General features: G+C 46.3%; 1 protein-coding gene across 1 annotated transcript in view; it reads left to right on the top strand.

Annotated features, from left to right (window-relative positions):
• The first annotated feature begins 212 nt into the window (after positions 1-212).
• The window catches only part of LOC135900945 (nose resistant to fluoxetine protein 6-like), a 95,890-nt gene continuing 84,483 nt past the window's right edge, over positions 213-11,619 (top strand). The window contains exon 1 of the mRNA XM_065430572.1: positions 213-1,249. Within this exon, the coding sequence (XP_065286644.1) occupies positions 622-1,249 (628 nt within the window). The 5' untranslated portion in view covers positions 213-621. The remainder of the gene's footprint in view (positions 1,250-11,619) is intronic.

Genomic DNA, 11,619 nt, shown 5'->3' with positions numbered 1-11,619 from the left:
CTAAACTCTGAGGCTGGTGGAGAGGAGGAAGAGTAAGCACGGTACCCCTTTCCACCTGTCGCAAGCAATGCTCGCTAGTGAGGTAAGGCGAGCGCCACGCGTCGCGCCACGCGCGCCGGCGGGTGCGCTGCTGCAGGAAACTTTCCGGCCTTGAGGACGTCCAGTTTCGAACCGACCTTGTGCTTCGTCCCCCTCTCCACTCAATGCTACACAGCCGCTGCTGCTGCCAACCCCTCGGCAGCGTCGGCGGCGTTCGCGCTGTCGCTTTTTCTTGCCCGCCTCCTCCGATCGCGCGTTGGCCGTATTGAGCCGTTTTTTCTTTTTTTTCCTCGGTCGGCAAACGCACGCGCTCCTTTAGTGTAAGCCGGCCCTCGAAAGGCCGCCGCCGCCGCCGCCGCTGCTGCTCCCCGTCTCACAATATTTCTAAATGTCCCGCTCGACGCACGTTTCTAGGTGACCGCCATCGCCGGTTGCCGAGATGTGCCCGCCGTGATAATCGCCTCCATTCGGGGCCGCTGTGCCTGCCTGCCTGCCTGTGCGCGTGGCTTTGCCCGGCCGGCTTCTTCTCTGAAGCCGACCGCGTGTCTGCCGCCGTTCGGTGTTGTCCTACTGTCAAAAGAAATGTCTTCTTCGGGAACCGTGCGCGTCGTGTTCGCGTGCTTGTGCGCGACGGCAGTCCTGCGCCTCGCCGAAAGTGCAGGAGACGGCGACGTCCGAAACAGGATTATTGCCACTCGCGCGCAACAAAGAGTGGCAGAAGACACAACAGCAGCAACAAGGGAACGGTGGCTTCAAGAGGCAACGGTGAACGACGTAGCGGAGTACCTCTTGTCGACTACCGAGGTGCGTAATGTCGCGCTTACTTTCACTCAGGGAGCACGTGCGAGACCCCAGGTTTCGCTTTCGGTCCACGCGAGTGAGCTTCGGGACGCGAGTGGTGCCGACTACGACCTACGGGAGTACACCGGTGACTCTCGTCTTGTTTCGCCTAAGAACGGACGGTCCTCTGACAAGCGGGAGGCTCTACGGAGCGGCAGGCGGAGGAGGGCGTTGGACCTGGACGGCGAACCCGAAGCGGTGTGGAGCGACCCCGAAGGCGCGCTGACCAGGACGGCCGAGTGGTTCGTGCGCAAGCTGTGGATGCCCATTCAGGAACTGGCCGGCAACGGCGCGCTGTCTTCCAAGTGCGTCTCCGGTCTGCTCGCCGTCTACGGCGGCGTCCGTCGAGGACAGCTGTGGGCGCTCAAGTGTAAGTTTATACCGAGAAGACGCGAAACAGTCAGTGCTTAACGCGTCTTTCTTTGAAAAGCTTGTACAAAGTTGTTTTCAGTTTGATATCACGTGGCAACGGCCACACTCAATATGTTCGCGCTGTCGCAAAAGAATGAACTTTAAATGAAAAGAAAACAGCCCTGGTTATAAACACTGAGCTGTACAAGCATTTGGCTAAACTAACACCTAAAACATAACCCCTGGCTTTGACAGGGCCTGCGTTGTACGGCTTACTGTGGTCCCTGTTAAGATGAACAGCGCTAGAACACGGAACGTCGCTGTTTTCCCAACGAACTGGCCAACCTCGCGCTTTCGTGCAGTCAAATCGAGCTTGCGTTCAGTCATAGGAGCTGCCGGAGTGAATGTTTTCAACATAGCTTCTCGCCATCTCCCGCTGTTACATTGCACTTTCGTTTTCTACCACTGCAAACATGAATTAAACACCTTCGTTTCGGCGCGAGACTTAGGAACGTCGACACGAACGGAATAGGAGTTCCGACTCACCATTCCTGAAGCTATATTCGAAAACGGTATGTGTATAAACAATAGGCACAAAATAAGATGGCCTGCAGTGACCAGCGGAACCCGCCGTCGCTTTAATATAACAGCGCGATACAGCGAAAACAAATAAACATGAATAACATGTTTCATGAGACCTCGTGCTAAGCAAGTAATTACATCCCTTATTCCTTGTGTGATAATGCCCATAGAAGCCTCGCTGACGGGTGTTTCCCCATTCTCTTAAGATGAAAAGAAAAATGATTTCTCGCCTCAGTCCACACCTGTTCGCACTGCATTGAAGACGCTACATTATCCTAAGGAGCAACTTTCTTGCTCCATGCATTACACTAACTAGCCAAGACATCCATCCTGCTTCAGGTCAACATTCAGCGATAGCCAAATCCTAGAGCTCAAGAAAAAAACAACTGCTTTGCTCTTGTTCAACACTGTGCTGAAACACATAATAAGAAAAGCTAAAAAAGACGCCGACTTTCGAGGGCAACGTCACAAATGTCTGGTTTCGTTTTCTCACGATCCCCTGCGTACGCTTCTGCGTTGTTATAGACTGCCTGTAGAAGGTGCGTTATCACGGCACAAACTGCGCAAATGTTTGCTTCCATATTTTACGGTTTTTCTCGCAGTGCAATACTGTCGGTGGCGAAGTCAGTCGTTGACATCTTTCTTTACTCTGCGCAATATGCAAATTAAGCCTGTTCGTAGGAAAAACGCAGAGAGCGACAGCGGTGCCTCGAACGGTCGTAAAGTGCGTTGCAACTCCGTTGTAACCTTCGGGCACGTGCCGAAGTCAGCACGTGCCGACTTCAGGTAGTTGCTTTCTTGTTAAGCAGACATTTGGTTAAATTTCCTCTTGGCAGAGTGCGCCCATGTGAGCAATAAACTACGCAAGAAATGGGCGTCTCGAAACTTTTTGTCGTCTTAGTAGCTGCTAACAAGGAGCATTGCTGTGATCAGATCATAAGTGTTCGTTGTCAGATTTTCTTTTGTCATTTTCTTTCTTGCCAGGACATAATCGTTAGACAAGCCTACTGCATATTCCGCAGGGGGGCAGCATGAACCAATTCCTCTTATTCGCTTGGCTAATTGATTGAAAACAATTACTACGGCCGCTTTTGCTCAGAAACCTGTTGTCAGTCAATTACCCAAGACATTAAGAAAAATTGGTCCGTGGTCTTCCTGTACGGTGTATTTAGTTATTTCGTTTATCTCAAGGCCGAAGCACCACCGAGAGGCGTGAAACAAGAAAACAAAATAAACGTATTTACAATAGAGCGTAGGCACTATGTTTATGATCGATGGCTTTCCTAAAAGGGGTGACGTCATAGATCGACGCGGAGGCGGGCAGGTGGTTCCATTAAGGACCAGTTATCGGGATAATAGATGGAGCTTATAAGTTGGTGCGGCTGCAAGGCACGCCGACTTTCAGCGCGTGGTCATTGCGGTGCCGAAATGCATGTTGTTGGGCGGAAAACAGTGTCGCGGATACATCTTGAGGCACTAAAGCGCAAATAAAACACGGGCCCGGGAAAGGCTAGTTGAGGACCAAGAGAGCGCTTCTCCCAACTAAATTTTTACGCAAGAAAACCCCTATAGTTGGAAGTAGCACTCTGTGTGTCCTCATTCTTTCTGCTGTCCGTGTTTTGTTTGCACTTTACCTGCCTTAAGATGTCGCCTTACCAACCAGCTCGAATACATGTCCTTACTTCTGTATGTCTCAGAGAGGTGGGTTAAAATGGTATATCTTACGAAACAGAGATGGACGCGATATCTTTCGACGCAGCGATGACTTAAGTAGGTCGAGACTGGTTTTCATTTGGCTCGCACTGGAAGTACGGCAACAGTAAGAGTAAATAAAGCGATTGCGAGGATTATGAGAGTATGAGCGTTGGCTGAAAGAATAAAAAAAGCTCAAGCCGACAAAAGGGCCACCGTATGCGTATCACTGACTGTCTCAGAGCGTTTGTATTCTTCCCGCTCGACTAACTAATTCAGGGAACATAAGTGCTTCTCTGGCGCAGATGTTTCTGCTGAGAGCGAGAATAACTTTATTGAATTGGGGAAAGGGGGGGGGGGGCGGATTAGGAGCTTGATGGGTGGGGCCCCAAGTCCAGGGCTCCGCTGGCTTCTGCCGCCAGCCGAACGTGACCCAGAAGAGCCTTCTGCACCTTCGGGTCTTTAGCTGACGAGTTGTGCCTTCCATCGCTCCAGTTAGATTATACCTACCTAAGCAGGCGTAATCAACAAGCTGACATACAGCCTCCCTTTTCACACATTCAACAAGGGTGAGGAAGAGCTGGTTTCTGCTGAACTTTTTGTCAAGTACGCGTGTAAGCCTCATTTGGGACTCAATGAACAATGTAAACGCAAGCGGGCAGATGTCTATGTTCCTTGAAACCTGGTTCCGGCAAAAAATGTAGATAGGAGATTATTGCCGTTCGTAACTTCGCATCTGGCTATGAATTAAGGAGGAGGCAGTGTTTTTCGACAGTTGTGTCTTGACATGGATTCATTTGTGTCTCGCCCGCTGCGGTATATCTTAGTAGCTAGGGCGCTGCTCAACTGAGATCTAGGTTGTAGGTTTGATCCCGGCCACTTTAGCGACACTTAGATGAGGGCAGAACGCTAAAAGCACTCGTGTTTACCGCGCAGTGGTTGCACGTTAGAGAACCCGCGGTGGTCAATTTCGAGTGCCTCACTGCGCCAAAACTGCGATCAGGGTTTTGCAACGTAATATTTCAGAATTTATTTTTTAATGCCTTTTTTGTAATGTGTATCATTAGCAACTGCACTGCTGTACTTTTGCTTTTTTTCGTGAAATGTTTATTCAGGCGTTTATACTCTTTATAACCATTTTTACTGGCCCTTTATTTTTTACAGAGTAGGTTCTATCAGTCAGCAACATTTATTAGCGGTTGAAATGTATTAACAAACAATAAATATATCATCGGCACACGGCCTATAACCGGAAAGATACGACCAGAAATGCCAGAGTTTTCTCATGTTTTCAGTTATTTACTGACAGTCGTCTCGTTCACAGCCGTATCTTGCCTGCGAAGTGTCATGACAGGACAAACATTCGACCTGTCACCTTGGCTTGTGACGTTATTTGTCTGACGCGTTGTGTAAATGCCTTCGTTCAAAGTCTTCAGATCAATTACTGATTCAACGCGCCACCTGCTCTCGTGTTGTAGAAACTTTCATTTCGGCATTTCAATTAATGTCTTTTGTTTTTCAAGGGCTGCTGTCTTTTAGCTACTGTTATTAGCGGAGTAAGGCGTGCATTTTTAATTGTCTGTCATCCATCCTAATTACGGACCTAAATACAGAACCTCGCGATTAGGTGATCAGAACGCAGACTGTTTCTTGCAAAATATGGCAGACTTGTACACTTGAGAGAAGTGAAATAACCGATCCCAATTACTGCACTTCATTCAAAATTTTAATTTGTTAGTACGACCAATCACTACCACACGAAATTAACTCAGCAGTTTCTTCTAAGTAATCGATCACTTTTACATTATAATTTCCTCCCAACATTTATTCACATTCCACAAATACAGCACAGAACGAGCTGGACTGGCTCTTTCAGTAAGTCCTCTGCTGCCCTTTTACATGTAGTTTATCTTCAGTAACAATTGCTTTTCCAAATCTTTATCGGACACATTTCTACGTTTCCTAGCGAAGGCAACAGGTAACAGCACCGTATACTCGCCCAATGTGAACGCGGGAGCCTACGCAATGTTGTAACGTAGTAACAGCTCACGCGCAAGATAGAGCTTACTGAACGCTGCGATGCTCGTATTCGTGTCCCCTGTGAAGAGCAGCACGCATCATTGTTTCTGGGGCTAGGAGAAGGCACTCCCGACAGGACCAGCGAAAAAAAAAAGGAAACGGAAAAATCGTTGATCCGGGATTTTCTGGCGTCAGCGTCTGCATTGGCGGCCATTGCCGTCAAACCACAGAAAGACCATTTCAATTCGTCGGACGACATCTGGTGGAGTCCCATCCTGCCAGCGCTCTTCACTCGTTGGCCATTTAGGCTGAAACGCGGAATCGTAACCGACGCCAGCAAATGTTCACATTCCTCAAAAAGGCGGCCAGATATGTAATGTAATTTGAATACCGCTACATATATTATCGAGCCCTGAAAATCTTGTTTGTTTGTTTATTACATTTTGAAAATTACGTATCCGTGAGTCATGCATGCTGCAGATAGAAATATGTATGTTTAACGGCCGTAATGTTATGTTTACACCAGATAAGGCGTAGGCTACATTCAACGAAGACTTGAGCTGCTGCTGTTCCCGCCTATGACTGGCGCGTAAAAGCGCTTTCGGGAAAGAGATGTGAAAATCTGCCAGCCGGTCATGTTCAGGCGATCGACGAGTAGCTGCAGGACGCCGAGGGTGAGAAGGAGGTAATCAAGCTACATGCTTTTATCATTTTGGAAAATGTTAATTTCACACCACGGACATTTTAGCGCACTCTCGCCAAATTACGACCACTTCCATTCGTTATATTAATACGTATTAATTGTTATATTAATAAGTGCTTTGTGTCGTTCAATATTTTACAGCGTAAGCTAGTGACTAACTTAATATGGTGTCTTTTGTGTTTTCATATAGCTGCTTTGTATTTATATATCCTACTCATTTGTAATGGGAGGTGCCCTGTACAGTCTGTTGACTGTGGGACCTCCCTCTGTATGTATGTATAATTCCCATTTGTAACCTTATTATTATGCAAATAAAGAACTCTTGAACTCTTGAACTAATTTCAACAAAAGTTTCTCTTTTTGAAGCGCTTAAATCTGCGTCGCCTGCTACGGCTTCTTTCGTCAATAAGGAGGAGGAGGAGAAAGCGAGTAAAGACAGGTAGGCTGGCCTGTGTAAGTGCCGGCTGGCTACCCTTTGCTGGGAAAAGGGGTAAAGGTAATAAAAGGCCATAGCAGGAATAAAAAATCAAGAGAAAAGTGCACCCAAGAACGCAACGCAACTCGCGGTAGCATTCAAAGTCGATCGCACAATTCACAGGTCTTTCAGAATCTGAGCAGCACGTTTAAGCCATTGAGCGCCGAGACCCGTCTGTGCTCTAGGACATTTTTCCTCCTCCGTCAAGGGGCGATCTTCCAGTTTTCCGAGCTCTGTCACGAGTACTTTCCTAGCCACACTGTAACGGGAAGAGTCAAAGAGGAGGTGCTTGATCGTCTTAATGGCTTACATGTAATTGGTTACTAAAATAAAAAGAAATTGAATTACGGTTAGCATTATTGAGTAAACTTAAATTAGAGAACTATAGAAAGTGTACTTTATTACGAGTAATTAAAACGTGTGATTCCATGCGTACAACTTGGGAAACAATTATGTAACAATTTCCGGCAGCTTATCGCGTAACACGCTGAATTTGGTGTTTCCTAGCATCTATATCGCAATATCTGAATTTCTATCTGGGTACTTGTTAAGGATTTAACATTTTATGTAAAGACCAAACATTTTTATTTATTTATTTATTTATTTATTTATTTATTTAAAATAACATCCGGAAGCAACTCCTGGGTTACGGGAGGCCTCGCAGTGTAGGCCTCCTGATTAATGTTGACCACCTGTTGAAGATCATGAGCGGGCATCGAAAACACTGTAGAATTATTTCGCATTTAATTAACTCAGGAATACGTTATCCTCGATCTTGAATCGAATCCGCTTCACCTTTATCAGCGTTGGAACTCCTAAGCCCCATCGCGGCGGGTATAATGCACAACAAAAAGCAACATGAACGTGACACAATGCAGCACAACCACTGGCACTCTAGACATTTCTTCACTGTACTACGTAGAGTGCATCACTAACGAGTTTTTAGAAATAGCCGATGCCATTAGCCTATCCTATGCTAAAAATATGACGTCATTCCAGGATATATATATAACCCACGTTGGAATACAAATGAAATTTAATTCGAAGTTCCTGCTGAGGACCGCCTTTTACGAGGAATGGTTTTGCAGTTGCATGACATTGTTTCATCTAATTTGGGTAAAGTATTGCTGCAACGTTGCGCAACTAGCTTGCGAAGAAGTTGCAAACATAATTACAAAAGAACGCGCGGCTATGCATAGTGCAATATTAGCAACAAAAAATTAACAAAAGAGAAGTGAAGACATAAAGTGCAATGTGCGCACCTCCCTCTTGAGCCAAGGCGCTATCCTCAGAAGTGTTCAAACAGATACAAATGAAACGAATTTTCGGGAAATGTAATTACATACACACAGTAGACTTGTAATAGGTGTAGTAACACAATCACATTCGGAAACATTTTCAAGTTGTATGCTTTTGCAAAGCCGTAATTTCCTATGAATGTACGATATCATCTCAACCGAGCATAGGTCCTACATTGCACAACTAGTTACAAAGGAGAACTGGCTGGAACATGAGATGTTGCAAACACCGTCGTCAACATCCTAGGCGACTGCTGGCAGACGCATAGGAAATACACACCTAGTAAAACACAGGGGACAATTGTATAATCATGGCAGTATCACACATACCAGAAATATATTTTTATGAGCTTCTATAAATTCTAGTCGTCTCCACTTACATGTCCCCTGATGTCCCGACTTTAATGTTGTTTCTAGATATGTGTCCTCCTGTTGAATTTGTGGACAACAGCCTTCGTATAAGAGGCACCAATGATTCGCTGAACGCGTGGTGACATACCCGAGCGGAACTGCAAGAGTCACTCAGGCGGAGAAATTCGATGGCCTTGATCACAAGGTAAAACCTGCCATAAAGCTACATTCCACGACCACCACCGCAACGTGTCATCAACACAAACGATGCGCTATTCGCCTAGGCCCGTTCAATGTCGATACAACAAAATAAAAACGAAAACGTGATGTACTTCTGCGCAGAACTCGGAGTATTATTGCCAAGCTCCCAGATTTCACATAACCTCACAGGTGTGCAATTTTTTGCAGGAGATCTCATTTTACGCGGCGCATAGCGCTGCCGTTCCTATATCTGAGAAGTTAAAAACGCACTTGGTTGACGTCACGTTGAGAAACGAGCCAACAAAAGTACACTTGACGGCGAGGCTATAACTTCTATTCAGTACCAGGAAATGACCATTCCGTGAAGGCAGCCGGCTGCGCAGTACGAAGCAAACAGAAGAGCAACAGGAAGCCGAAAGATATAGAAGCCCACGATATCGCTCTCTCGCGGAAGCGGACGTATTTCCTCGTGTGAAAAAAATATATACATACCTCAAGCGGCGAAGGGTGTGATAAAAATCGACGGACAGCTTTCCTCTGTAAGCCTACTGGTGCCACTTTGGTAATCGCAGAAAATGACCGGAAATCTCTCCTTGCGTAAGACTAGACGGATGGGTTCGCTTTAAAGCACCGCGGCAACAACAACAAAAATAAAGCATCCTTTCCAACTGTCATCAAATGAACAAGTATAAACAGAACAAATTTTTAATATAGTTATTTGAAGATGTCTGCACATACGTTTACCGCATCGCGTGCATGTGTGCAAACGCACTCTAACTTTTCTCAGTAAGATCTCGATCCTCTTATATGTAACATATACGTCTGATGGGGCTCCCTCTGGGTGTTATGAGATAGCAAAAAGTTAATTTTTTTTTTAAAATGGGGTTTTACGTGCCAGAACCACTTTATGATTATGAGGCACGCCGTAGTGGAGGACTCCGGAAATTTCTACCACCTGGGGTTGTTTAACGTGCGCCTAAATCTAAGTACATGGGTGTTTTCGCATTTTGCTCCCATCGAAATGCGGTCGCCGTGGCCGGGATATGATCCCGCGACCTTGTCTCAGCAGCCTAACACCATAGCCACTCAGCAACCACGGCGGGTAGTTAAAGAAAATATAATTCTCTGTTTTTACGTGCCAAACCCACAATATCAGTATGTGGCATGCCGTATTGTGGGCTTCGGAATAATTTGGGCCCACCTAGGTTTCTTTAACGTTCACCGAATGCGCTGTACAGGGTCGTTCTCGCATTTCGTCCCGTCGAAATGTGGCCCCCCACGGCTGGGATACGATCTTGAGCCTTCGGGCCTATAGCACCGCAATGCCGTAGGTATACTACACCAGCACGACGGCCAGCAAAAAAAAAAAAACGAAAAAAGAAAGAATTCAGCATAGACACTTTAGGCTGCTTACCTGTCGGAATGCGAAAGCGTTGTAGTAGCCTAGGCGAAATGTTTTCGATTGATGTTTTCAACATGCATTAAAGTTCTTTCCGCTGGTTCGGTGTGTATGTGCGTACGCGTTGGCCACATGATGGAAACATTCGGATCATTTTGCTGCCGAAGGGCGATTTGTATTCCATTCCTAATTGTAGGTCTGTCGTGACCACGCCGTCTTCTTTTGTGCTCCCTTGCTTGGTCTTCCGAGGTGTGCTTCCGTGGGCGGGACCACGCTTCGCAGCTGCCGCTGAGGTAGACACTTCGGAGTGCATCGCAGTAGGCGCGCGCAGCAGCGATGAAATCCGAAGAGCAAGTGACGGGCGAGAGGCAGTGACGTCACGTGGGCAATGACGCACGCACTGGGCACAAATTCGCCCACCGATAGCCATGGAGCCGCCGCAGCGTCGGGTGAACATGCTCGTCTCACACCTCGGATGACCGGGCTCGATTCCCTCCCAGGCCGAAATGTCCCAAATTTTCTTTTCGACTGCATTAATTTACTTTGTTTGCGAAAAGAAATCTGACGTCAATTCGGGCATTTTTCACGTATTTTTACCCTTCGTGCCGTAGGTCATTTTTGGTACCACCTTTCGGTCACGCCACCGACTACAACGCCGGATTTCCGCGTAATGGGGCATGTAATGCTGTCACATTAAGAGTAGCAACACCCGTTTCACGCCTTATCACGACGTCTCAGTGCAAAAATTTCCCTGAAAGGTATTTGTACTTGTACCGACTTGTGACCAGTTTTGTTCATTCGCTAACAACGGCACAAGTATACCACTAGGTTTGATTGACGATTCGTTGTGAGGGAGTGTTGTCTATACTGAACAACAGAAAGGCGTGTGAGAGATTGAAAGACGTCAGGATTAAACGAAGCGGAAACTTGGACACGACGGTGACGACACACACAGCGTAATAATAGTCTTGGGCAACAAGGTTGTCTCGCGATAACAGAGGAGCGCCTTGACTCTACCTAGACTGTGTTCGTCGGCTGGGACCAAGAGAGTGGAATTGTCTGACGTTTATCGAAGTCGTCAATAGCATTACTTCGATGAAAAAGTGCTGGATACGCCTACCACTGATGATCAGTTCTGCGCAGGCACCCTTCCTGATACCCTGTCTTTTTCTTGACCAATTGTTCCTTTCACAACATCTATCTCTGCAATAATGTACCTATGGAACATGAATGTCTTCCTCTTAGTCTGCCACGTATTGCAGAAGCCGTTTCATACAAAGGGAAAGAAATGCAGATGCCCCTGCACTTGAAATGTATTGTTGAAACAGCTCTAGCAACGGACGGCGCTTTTTATGACGACGACGACGGCGAGTTTTCGTGGTCGTCGGGAGAATGTTATGAATGTACTAGGGGATGAATAAAAAAAATGTATGTATAAATATAGAAAAAAATTAAAGGCAAGTAGATCAGAGAAATCATCATTTTCTTGAACAGTTGGTCAGATACAATAATTCTCAAAAAATCGAAAAGAAAAAGAAGAAGCGAAAGAAGAAATACGAAGCATCTTTGCTTTGCGTGGGAATTTCTCTGCAGCTGCCGATAAATCCCTGCGAGAATTTCCCTCTCAACATCTGCCTGCTTTTTTTTTTTTTTTGGTGGTGCACGCAAC

Source organism: Dermacentor albipictus, chromosome 2, assembly GCF_038994185.2.
Source record: "Dermacentor albipictus isolate Rhodes 1998 colony chromosome 2, USDA_Dalb.pri_finalv2, whole genome shotgun sequence".
Lineage (NCBI taxonomy): Eukaryota > Metazoa > Arthropoda > Arachnida > Ixodida > Ixodidae > Dermacentor > Dermacentor albipictus.
The sequence above is the reverse complement of the archived record's forward strand: the minus strand, read 5'-3'. Positions and strand labels throughout refer to the sequence as shown.